The sequence below is a fragment of the Mixophyes fleayi genome, chromosome 2 (assembly GCF_038048845.1).
Source record: "Mixophyes fleayi isolate aMixFle1 chromosome 2, aMixFle1.hap1, whole genome shotgun sequence".
Lineage (NCBI taxonomy): Eukaryota > Metazoa > Chordata > Amphibia > Anura > Limnodynastidae > Mixophyes > Mixophyes fleayi.
In genome coordinates, this window is record NC_134403.1 from 34,146,494 (window position 1) to 34,159,186 (window position 12,693).

Sequence of the window (12,693 nt, forward strand, 5' to 3'; positions counted from 1 at the left end):
CACACACAGACAGACTAACACACGCCACTAGACATTTAGATTATATATATATATATATATATATATATATATATATATATATATATATATATATAATATATATATATATATATATAATATATATATATATAAAATCTCATTCTTGCCAACTCCCAAAATCCGGGTCGGTCTCCTGGACTCCCGGGAGAGCAAGCAATTCTCCAGCATGCAGCAAATACCTGTGATTTGGTGAATTGCGTCATTTTGGCCCTGCCCCGCATCAAAACATCATTTTCGATGTGGGGGCGGTGCCAAAATGAAGCAATTGACCTTGCCCCGTCTCCTCCCACCCTCTAGTTACGCCCTCTGTCCGGGATCTTCCGGACTTCAGTGCCTAATAGTAGGCAAGTATGATATATATCTTACTTGCATACACATGTTCTGTGCTATCTAGTGGCACGCGTACTTGTTGTTTAAAAACAAGACTATGCCATGACATCTCTCTGTTGCCACTTACACCCTGTAGCTGGTGGCAGGTTTAAGTTGGAACGCCATTACTGCACATTGCCTACATTTGTCTGCCCCTTCCCTTCCCTTGTTGCACCCTGTAAGTCGCAGGCAGTACTAAGAGCCATTTGCATTCAGATATGAATTGCTTTCATTAAAATAAGTTCCATTTCTGAGCAAATGCAGGGCGAGTTCACGTAAACGGGCGTATGTCCAAACATGAATCTGGCCCAGTGGCGCACACAGGGGGGGTTTCTGGGTCTCCAGAAACCCCTCCCCTCCGCTAAATAAGTGCCCCTGTACTATCCAGCAGCTGCAGCGCAGCAGCTTTTGCTTTTTTTTTCTATGGCCCACAGCCTCTAGTATGGAACTTTTGATTTGAAGAGTGGTTAAAGGTCAATTAAGTCCTGATCAAGTTTACTCTAATCCTGCAACAGGGCCTATATTTGTATAATCCATTTTAGAGACCCCTTAACATTACAGTTGGGTCCTGATTTTTTTTCCCATTACCCTAGTTCTCACAGCCCATGCGTAACAGCCAATCAGTGTTCCGTGCTGGTCTGGTAGACTGTGGGAGAGATGAAGCCCACTCATTATTCTTGCAGGCCCACCCATTTTAGAGGCTCTAGCCCTGAGCTGCCCGGTCTGGTGCTGGGTCACACAATGACATACTTGTAGACATTTTCATTCTCCCCTCTGGAGATCCTGGGGACTAGTGTGCGGAGGTGAGGATGCGTGAATGAGGATGGCACGACTCGCTATGAATCTAGTCATTAAGCTCCGCCCCACCCAATCACGGCATCCTGGCTATCAGGGGGGGATAATGATGCGATTAGTGTGGCAACGCCACCAAGACACAGCTAATGCTGGAGATCTCCCGGAGGGGTGAACTCCAAAGTTGGCCAGTACCATTTAGGTTCCTTTTCCCGATTTCGGTGGACCAGTCTCTGTCCCGCTATCTTGCCCGGGGACATGTTTGTCCCACGGGTGGAAATATTGGGGTAAGAGAGGTATGTAATGGGCAGAGCGCTAGGCAGCCCTCGGGGGCGTAGCTATGCTCCTCTTGTAGGGTGGCCACGCCCCCTATCATGGGAATTAAGCCTGACTGTATAGCACTGGTGATGATAATTATTTTAGGGACAGTGGGGGGATGTTTTGTTCATCGGCTTGGTTTTCCACCAGAAAGCAGAAGGAAGATATTAATAAATTGCAAAGCATTTTCTTTTCAATTTGGTTGTATTAAGGTAACAAGAAGAATATAGTTCCCTTTTATATATGACTCCTCTGAAAACTAATTCTTCTGATAGAACAGAATAGAGATGTACACTGCTGTATGTCCTGGTTTTTACGGTGGAAGCAAAGCATGCCTTTCCCGATGATTAATGTATCACTGCCTTTAAGAACAGAGGTTGTGTTTGCAAAACAATACAGGTTATTAATCATTGAATAAGTAGGGACCATGCTCTAGTTGGTATATTTATTTAGACGTGTCAGATTCAGTGGCCAAGGAGCCGGCAAGTTGCATGAGATTTGCACAGGCTTTTGGTTATAATGGTTTAACTAAAGTGAATCCTGAAGCATTTTCCTCCTAATAACTCTCAGCCGGGCTGTTAACCGGTTGCAGAAAGTGTCTGAGGATTTATTCCTATATTGTGTAACAGACGTAAGCGGATGCTGGATCAGTCCTGGCATTAACGCTCGCTGAGTTGTTGCACTTCCTCATGTTTTTATATATATAATAAGGACCCAAAGGCTCTGCTCTATTTATGCCTGTATACAAAAGTGAGCTCGCTCATAAACAGAAGGATCACTTGCCCTTTCCCTGCCCCTCTTCCAGTATTCCTTACTGGTTACAACAAGTCTTCCAGGTCTGTAGCATTCTACTCTGCAGCAATGCAGAGACATCCTGCCTTAGGAGATGTAGCCTGATCCACTTGACGATCCCTTTAATAAACTAGGTTGATAGCTCTAGTAAGAGGTTAAACAAACTCCCTTATAATCTTTCCTGTTGGGAAATAGCAGAGGATAATAGCATTTGTATTATTTGATGGATAGCGCGGTCCCATAAGCTGGGGATTTTTCTTATGCTATAATTTGCTGCCATCTAGTGATTGATACTTTGTCTGGATTTGCTGTTGAATGCGAATAAAGAATTAGATTGATTAAAGTAAAATTCTATAAGGTATTAAAATGAACTTTTTAATAACAGTAATTTGATCTGATAAACATGAACAATATAATTATAAATGTATTATGCGGTGTCATCCAGCAATAATAGGAAGCTATGAGAGTTTACATTTGCATTAGTTGTTCCTACTTTACAACTTGCTAAGTGAACGGTCAGATAAGTAGATGTGGTCTGTTTCTTAATTACATACGGGCAAGGCGTCAAATTAGATGAGCCAAACAGGTGTTTCTATCTTGTGGCAAAACAAAATCTTGCAGACTAATGATGGTCACGTATTTGTACAGTGGGGTAACACACACTGGGCCTGATTTATCAAGGCACAGATCTGCCGATTTTGAGTGTATTGTACACAAAATCAAACTGCACATACCCAGACCGCAGAGGGAGTGGTTGGAGGGCGGGAGGGGTCGGGATGCATCATTTTGGCCCCACCCCCGCAACAAAACTTCATTTTGTCGCGTGGCCAAAATGATGCAGTTCACAGCGAATCGCCATTTTGGCAAGTAAATTACAGTATGCGGGATACTTGCCTGCTCTCCCGGGAGTCCGGGAGACCTACCTGGATTTCGGGAGTCTCCCGGACATTCCGGGAGAGTTGGCAAGTATGGACTATAATTTTGGGGGTGAACTGGGCAGGGAAGATGTTTGCCCATAGTCAACGTACAGTAGGGGCGTGCTCAAGCACATGGAGCAATGTCCGAATCCAGCTCTGGGCATCGCAAAGTTACTTGTTTTTGTGCCGTATCTCTTGCTCCAGCTACAGGGCTAGTCTAAGTCCTGATTACTAGTGATGACAGTCTTGTATGCATGCTATAAGATGTTTGGGAGCAACTGTAAAAATGTAGAAAATCCTAATAAATGTATTTTGATGGCAAAAGAAAACAAAAACATTTTTTTTTTTTTTTTTTTTTTTACTGTTTTATCATGAATGCCTGTATTATTAACAGGCGACATTAATTCAGTATTTTTTTTCCTAAGCGTTCTTTTGCAAATTTATAAGCCACATATATATTGGACGTATCCTGCAGTGTCTTGTGCAATAGAGCAGAGCAGACCTACACCCGTGTTCATCAGCGCACGTATCTTCACATCCGTCCCTTGCTGAATCTGGGAGTACGCAGAGACGATTTACAGGTGTTTTTAAGCAAGCCAACGTTGCACTCACAATGCATGAATCAGGCCTTGATGAATCAGACCCACTGACTATAGTATAGTGATTAATGTTTCATTTGGTCTAAATTTCCTAAGGGAGATTCAGGCTTCTGCCACTTGAATTGTCTATATTGTAATGCCGATATTGTTACAGTTCGCCAATTATTTGGTCCTGTTTCTTGGAATCTTATAATACATTTGGCAGTCAAAAAAGAAGAGTCGGAGTCTAGGCAAACATAAAGCAGAACTCTTCCCACATGCAGTATTCAGCCCCTCTTAGCTCCACCCCTTCCAAGTAGCAGAAATAAGGGTTTCTTCTCCAATAAGGTGTGGTCCCGCCCCTTCCATTCTTCTCCAATAAGGTGGGGTCCCGCCCCTTTCATTCTTCTCCAATAAGGTGGGATCCCGCCCCTTTCATTCAACAGAAAGAATGTGATTCTTGCAGCCTAAGATACAGTAGCATAGAAGAGAAAGACATAATATTGTATTGTGCTTATGCAGATATCATTATACTATTGCTTTTGCTCCTTTGAGGGTCACAATTCTGTAGTACTTTTTTATTCCCTCTAGTCCCACTTCTGGTCATCATAAGATAGTATTTGGATAGATGCTGATCTGTTTCCTTTGATACTGAGAAACGTCTTTGTTTCTGGAGGTGGATAGTAAGCTGCTAATGCCATGTCTGGTGCATCTGTTTAGGATGACCTGCAGGGTCTGGCTGGAGGGCATCTGCCCCCTGGGCCGGTCCCGTAGTGGGCTATGTTAGGTTGGGTCACTGGGCTACGTGCTTTTTTTTTTTTCCTTTAAAATGTTCCTAATAGGCTGCTGAGCCAAATCTCTTAGGCCTCTATTTAAATCTGATCAACTATAGTCTGAGTAGCAGATTTTGTACTTTCTATGGTTAATCTTTCTATGGTGTAATGACTTTGCTTGTTCTGATCTCGTTTGCTTACTTGCGACCCTGCCCTTGGCTTGTTGCTCGTTAATGAATCTGCGCTGCCCGACCCAGACTTGTATTATGACTCAGTCCTTGTCCTCTGCCTTCTGTTTAGTCACCAGCTGCTTAGCAAGAAGATGTCCATCAAGCAATCTTAGCAAGCAGAGGTCCCTGGTGAAAACCATGGTTTAATTGGTTGCCATTAGACCCCGCGTCCAAGGTTGTCCAGCACAATTTGCTCGTATCATCATGGTAATATCTGGAATGTTTCATTACACCGTGTCTCATTGCCTCAGGGATGTCACTCGTTCCTTGTCAACCCATAGGCTGCATTGCCATGAGTATCGTCTCAGCTCACAAGATGGCTGCCTCCTCTGTTCTTGAGTGCCTCTGCAAGTTCTCAGTGTAACTGAGGGTCAACGCTTTGTTATAAGTGACTAATTTGACCCAGCTAAATTAATGATTTTAATTAAAATATGTTAATGTGTGATAACATTAAAGTAATGAGGTCAATAAATGAGCAGTTTTATATTTCCAAAGATGCAAATTCCACAGATAAATTGAAGCTGGGTATTTTCTATTCCGCCGATCTAATTTTCACCCTTCCTCCCTCTTGACGGATGCGTGTTGTTTTCAGGCAAGGCACCGTTACGACTCACAGATAACCAATATGTCCTCCACCAGGCTGAAGTCTTGGGATATTTATGGTTTACAATTACAGGCTTAACAAAATCTTTAACTTAACCACTGAGCACTTGAAATTATTTATTTGTGGATATCTCATGAGCTGAAATGTTGAATTATAATACCCGTTTCTCTTTGAAATCGAATTCATGGATTAAAGGACAGTTTCCTTGTGGAATAAATAGCCGGCAACTCGTCTTCCTGCTGAAGTCATATTTAACTTCTTCTTCTATTTTTTTTCCTTAATTGAACCTTGAAGCAGCGTTCCTTTAGAACAAATGATATCTCATTAATTGCAAGCGGTTGCTTATCAGTAGTAAATCTAAAACTGATGGTGTTTACCTTTCCAAGTCCGTGATATTCATTGCATGTATTTTATTTTTACCTATGCAGCTTTTGGCGTTCCTCCAGGGCCTCTTTACCTTCTACCATGAGGGATACGAGCTGGCAAGAGAATTTACACCCTACAAGGAGCAGCTGCAGTTCAATTTACAAAACGTAAGCTCTGCTTATTGCCGGAACCTCATGAATAATTGAGTTGGTGTAATTTATATTGACGCAAACAATTTGTCCTTTAAGTTCAAGAGATGCAAGTTAAAGGGGAAAAATACACTGTTGTACCTGGAGATATGTCTAAAGCGAACAGATGGGCATCACTTGGCACGGATAACATTATTTCTTTTATAAACATTAGTGGCAGCTTATACGTGCCAGCAAGGTAATAGTGAGATAATTACTAGAAAGACAACTGCTTGCTGAGACTTCAGACAATTGCTTCGATACCAAGCAAATATTGTTGGGCGCTGGGGGGTGGGGTTGGGCTTAGAAGCTCAGATTGATTTATTAGAATTGGCAGAATGTTATGGTCAGGAATAACGTGTGTATAGGATGGTGTTGAACTCGGTTGTTAGGTGTAGGCAGGGGACGGTTAGGGTTAGGATCATAGCAGGTGGGAGATTTGGTGCGGAGATGGGTGATTAAGAGTGGGCAATGGAAAGCTAGGAGCAAAGCTGGAGGGCGATATGGTGTAGACCATGGCCATTGGAAGCAGGTAGGGGATGGTTAGAGTTAAATGCAGATAAGGTGAAAGATATGATGTGGAGCTGGGTGATTAGAAGTGAGTAGGGAAAGCTTAGGGTTAGAAGCAGAGATGGTGATATAGAGTGAGTACAGGAAGGTTATGGTTAGAAGTAGAAAAGGTGATTAGGAGTGAGTACTGGAAGGTTATGGTTAGAAGTAGAGAAGGTGATTATAAGTGAGTACTGGAAGGTTATGGTTAGAAGTAGAGAAGGTGATTAGGAGTGAGTACTGGAAGGTTATGGTTAGAAGCAGAGAAGGTGATTAGGAGTGAGTGACGGAAGGTTATGGTTAGAAGCAGAGAAGGTGATTAGGAGTGAGTGACGGAAGGTTATGGTTAGAAGCAGAGAAGGTGATTAGGAGTGAGTAACAGAAGGTTATGGTTAGAAGCAGAGAAGGTGATTAGGAGTGAGTAACAGAAGGTTATGGTTAGAAGCAGAGAAGGTGGGGCCTGATTCATTAAGGATCTCAAATGAAGAGGATACTTATTTCAGTCTCCTGGACAAAACCATGTTACAATGGAAGGGGTGCAAATGAGTGTTCTGTTTTGCACATAAGTTAAATACTGCCTGTTTTTTCATGTAACACACAAATACTTGATAGCTTATTTGTGCACTGAAATTTAAAGTTGATATTTGTGTGTTACATGAAAAAACAGTCAGTATTTAACTTATGTGCAAAACAGAACACTCATTTGCACCCCTTCCATTGTAACATGGTTTTGTCCAGGAGACTGAAATAAGTATCCTCTTCATTTGAGATCCTTAATGAATCAGGCCCGTGATTAGGAGTTAGTACAGGAAGGTTATGGTTAGAAGCAGAGAAGGTGATTAGGAGTAAGTACCGGAAGGTTATGGTTAGAAGCAGAGAAGGTGATTAGGAGTGAGTACAGGAAGGTTATGGTTAGAAGCAGAGAAGGTAAGAGACGTGGTGTGGAGCTGGGTGATTAGGAGTGAGTACTGAAGGTTATGGTTAGAAGTAGAGAAGGTGATTTGGAGTAAGTACGGGAAGGTTATGGTTAGAAGCAGAGAAGGTGATTAGAAGTGAGTACGGGAAGGTTATGGTTAGAAGCAGAGAAGGTGATTAGGAGTGAGTACCGGAAGGTTATGGTTAGAAGCAGAGAAGGTGATTAGGAGTGAGTACAGGAAGGTTATGGTTAGAAGCAGAGAAGGTAAGAGACGTGGTGTGGAGCTGGGTGATTAGGAGTGAGTACGGAAGGTTATGGTTAGAAGTAGAGAAGGTGATTTGGAGTGAGTACGGGAAGGTTATGGTTAGAAGCAGAGAAGGTGATTAGAAGTGAGTACGGGAAGGTTATAGATAGAAGCAGAGAAGGTGATTAGGAGTGAGTACTGGAAGGTTATGGTTAGAAGCAGAGAAGGTGATTAGGAGTGAGTACCGGAAGGTTATGGTTAGAAGCAGAGAAGGTGATTAGGAGTGAGTATCGGAAGGTTATGGTTAGAAGCAGAGAAGGTAATTAGGAGTGAGTATCGGATGGTTATGGTTAGAAGCAGAGAAGGTGATTAGGAGTGAGTACCGGAAGGTTATGGTTAGAAGCAGAGAAGGTGATTAGGAGTGAGTTCCGGAAGGTTATGGTTAGAAGCAGAGAAGGTGATTAGGAGTGAGTACTGGAAGGTTATGGTTAGAAGCAGAGAAGGTGATTAGGAGTGAGTAACGGAAGGTTATGGTTAGAAGCAGAGAAGGTGATTAGGAGTGAGTACTGGAAGGTTATGGTTAGAAGCAGAGAAGGTGATTAGGAGTGAGTACGGGAAGGTTATGGTTAGAAGCAGAGAAGGTGATTAGGAGTGAGTACCGGAAGGTTATGGTTAGAAGCAGAGAAGGTGATTAGGAGTGAGTACCGGAAGGTTATGGTTAGAAGCAGAGAAGGTGATTAGGAGTGAGTACAGGAAGGTTATGGTTAGAAGCAGAGAAGGTGATTAGGAGTGAGTACTGGAAGGTTATGGTTAGAAGTAGAGAAGGTGATTAGGAGGGAGTACGGGAAGGTTATGGTTAGAAGCAGAGAAGGTGATTAGAAGTGAGTACGGGAAGGTTATGGATAGAAGTAGAGAAGGTGATTAGAAGTGAGTACAGGAAGGTTATGGTTAGAAGCAGAGAAGGTGATTAGGAGTGAGTACCGGAAGGTTATGGTTAGAAGCAGAGAAGGTAAGAGACGTGGTGTGGAGCTGGTTGATTAGGAGTGAGTAGGAGTCATTAGTGCAAAGCATGATAACAAGTCTTGATCATTTAAAGCTCTAAAAATCAATGCATGTAAGGTGTGCCCCAGAAATCCTCTCTGAATGCCCAGCATCTTACATGGATGGTGGATTGACCAGATAAAACTCTCCCTCACAGACGCGGAATAATTTTGAAAGCACTCGGCAGGAGATGGAGCGGTTGATGCAAAGAATGAAATCTGCAGACCAAGATTACAGACCACCCAGCCAGTGGACCATGGAGGGATATTTATATGTCCAGGAGAAAAGTGAGTCTTGAAAGTGTGGCTCAATCTTATTTATTTGCTGTGGTGAATTTAGTTGTTTATCTATGCACTATTGTCTCTGTTCTCTAGACTTTTTCGCCAGGGTTTAACCAATCGTTCTCCTTCTCTCCCCTCCGGCAGCATATTGTTTTGCTGGTAACTTTATATGACGTGTGATATCTGGGAGAATATTTGTCCTCCGTGGAGCTGACCTGTGCAGTTTCTGAATAATTATCTGTGATATTGTAATATGGGACTGCTGAGCACCCCTTAATATGGCACTGTGTCCTCACTTGCTCTCTGCCATATCAGTCTGGACTGTAGCACATTAGAGATCATGTCAAGCCTCCGCCCATGGTATGGATGGATAGTAATAAGCAGTTCTACTGTATTTAATGTGGACTCCATAAATTAACCAATTCAATTTCCCACCTGTAATCACAGCCGACACATTTTCTTAAAACCCCCCTAAACCATGCCCCCACCATACACACAGGCCGACGGTCGCCGTCTGCCGGTTTTCATCTGATCATTCTTCATTTTTGATTATTTTGAGTCCTCATATAAACATTGATATCATGCCGATTTGCCAAATATTGGGCTGCTTCACTCCGGTGGTGTCAAGTCTCTCACACACACACATATTTGTAAGTGTCGCACAAATCTTAATATTAAGAAAGTCATGTTGTGTTTGACCCCACGGTCTTCCTGCAGCATTTTGACAAGAAGCTTACAGCACTACCAGACTACAATATACCGACACCTGCACTATGGAACGGGTGGGGCCGCCTAGCTATTTGCGGGTGTGGCATAGGTAGACAAGGGCACAGGTTTGGCATGTTATGGGCATAGCCAGTTATGTTCTCTTTTCACTCCAGAATGTTGGGAAGAATGATACTCTGTGCTGTTAAGTGGACAGGTGACAGCCTGCAAACATAATCCACAAATCAGCATACTCATCTTCTGAAATATTCTGTGCTGCTGTATTCTGATGACGGTGATTTCCTGTTCCATCATGGACAATGTAGTCCTATCATGCCACTTCAGGGGCGCACGCAGGGGGGATTTCTGGGTCTCCAGAAACCCCTCTCCTCTGCTAAAGAAGTTTCCCTACATAGCGGCATTGGGCTATATAGCAGCCGCGGCGCTGTCAAAGAAGCGTCCGCGGCGGTGCTGTATTGTATTCAGCACTGCCGCGGACGCTTCTTTGACAGCGCCGCGGCGGCTGTATAGTACAGTGCTGCCGAAACGGAGCACAGCAGCTCCCGTTTTTTTTGTTTTTGTTTTATTTTTGTTTGTTTTATGGTTTTTGGGTTTTTTTTTGTGTTTTGGGTGGGTGAGGGAAACCTCCCCTTAAAAATCCTGCGTGCGCCCCTGCACTTTTAACAAATTAGCGTAAGTAAACTTGTATCTAAATACCTGAAAACAGTCAAGATTTTCATGACACACTCCCAATTTTCCATCCAAAATGGATATTGTGGTGCCTTAAATGGATGTGAACATCTCAGAAAAACACGTCTCCTACTGGCTAAGATAATAAAACATTATTTTTAGATTAAAACTATATCATGGAAGCCCTGAAAGATTTGTACTCGCTCCAACTAACCAACTCATCAAATTTGAAAGCCATTTACCAGTTATCACATACTTACCTCTCATACCAGAGACCCGCAGGATGATCAATAGGCAACTTTCGTTGAAATACTGAAAATATATTAAAAGAGGTTTCACATTTTATTATAATCGCTATTATTATGATTTATTAGTATTTATTATCCTGTAGTATTATTATCCTGCATTATTAATATCCTCTATTACAATAAGTTTAATACATGTACCCATTGTCTCCCACATTGACTATTGCCGTTCCCTTCTTACCAGTCTTCTCTTAACCATACTCTCGCCCCTACAATCTACATTGCATGGAGCGATTAGACTAATTTTCCTTGCAAAACGTTCTTCTCCTGCTGCTCTGCTCTCTAAGTCTCTACATTGGTTGCCTTTACTTTACTGAATAATATATAAAATACTTCTACAAACATAGAAAGACATTAACAGAACTGCCCCAACTTACATCTCTTCACTTGTCTCAAAATATCTCCCAGCTCAACCCCTCTGTTCTGTCCAATATCTGCACCTCTCATCCACTGTCATTACCTTCTCCCATTCCCGATTATAGGACTTTTTTCAGGATTTAGCCCAAATCTACAGACTTTGGGAAAAGGCTGAGATATGAGCATTGTATGTTATCCACCAGCCTTCCTCAGCCCAGGGCTACATCATCATCATCATCATCATCATCATTTATTTATATAGCGCCACTAATTCTGCAGCGCTGTACAGAGAACTCACTCACATCAGTCCCTGCCCCATTGGGGCTTACAGTCTAAATTCCGTAATATACACACACATACAAACAGACTAGTGTCAATTTTTGTTAGCAGCCAATTAACCTACTAGTATGTTTTTGGAGTGTGGGAGGAAACTGGAGCACCTGGAGAAAACCCACGCAAATACGGGGAGAACATACAAACTCCTCACAGATAAGGCCATGTTCGGGAATTGAACTCATGACCCGAGTGCTGTGAGGCAGAAGTGCTAACCACTTAGCCACCGTGCAATACATGCATACTTCAGACCGATTCAAAGGGCACTTTCACCTATTTCATTAAACTTTGAATTGTAGTTTAATGCATTAGGAATAAAACAAATGGATTTCAAAACATTAGAATTAATATATTTTTTTTTTTAGCAATTAAGCACACAAGGGGTTTCCGGATAAACATGTATACATATTACAGGATACTTGGGATACATTTTCACACAATGGGGGCGTATACCATCATAAGGGGGTACATAAAATCATTTTTGAGAACCTGTTTTATCTTATTTCACAGACCGTAATCTCAGTTGCATTTTACAAGCAATGTAATTACTGCGTTCTTTGACTTAGTTAATGACGTGCACCGTGTCTGTGATTGCACGCATTGCTGGATTTTAATTCTTTCTGTTAAACAGCTGTAATATTTTTTTCAATTAAAGATTAATGTGGATCCTATGCAAGATTTGTGAACCATAACGTAATGTCAGGCAGCAGATAGAGACCGTATCACAATTCTGTGACAATAAAAAGGATTCCAAAGAGAACACAATTCTGATTTACCTACAAAACACTGACCTGTCTGGGTGAAGGGGATATATATCATAGGTGTCAACTGTCCCCAATTTTCAGGAATAGCCCCAGGGTTTAATAATTTGTCTCTGGAAATGTCCCTGCTTCTCAGTATTTACCCACTGAGCCATACAATTCTTAAGTCCCTCAATGTTATGTCTTTTATTATACTATAGGTTTTAGAAGTTAACACTTATTAAAGTCCACTATATCCATACTGGTCTATTCTCCTGGAATATCTGGGAGACTCCCACATTTCAGGCAGAGTAGGCCACTCTCCTAGCACATGTCCTTTGGACCTTCCTTTCCCTTCCCTTTGGGAGGTTCAAAAAGTGGGCATGTATGCCGTTCAGTGGTTCATGCCGATCCTGCTGCAGGGTGTTCCACCTACAGCATGTGGAGGGATTTATTATAACTGTTTGAGTGCGAGATTGTTTTTTAAAGAGATTTATTTTCATGACAGTTATACATGAAGTTGCAGAGTTCATGACACTTATAAATAAAGTTGCAGAGTTACTTTT

The 12,693-nt window shown here is 42.1% G+C and overlaps 1 protein-coding gene across 2 annotated transcripts in view; it reads left to right on the plus strand.

Moving 5' to 3' along the window:
* ARHGAP42 (Rho GTPase activating protein 42) overlaps window positions 1-12,693 on the plus strand; it is a 293,945-nt gene that overhangs the window by 234,274 nt on the left and 46,978 nt on the right. For both annotated transcript variants that reach the window (XM_075198773.1, XM_075198774.1), the window contains exons 7-8: window positions 5,841-5,945; window positions 8,874-9,003. In XM_075198773.1, coding sequence (XP_075054874.1) covers window positions 5,841-5,945; window positions 8,874-9,003 — 235 coding nt within the window. The remainder of the gene's footprint in view (window positions 1-5,840; window positions 5,946-8,873; window positions 9,004-12,693) is intronic.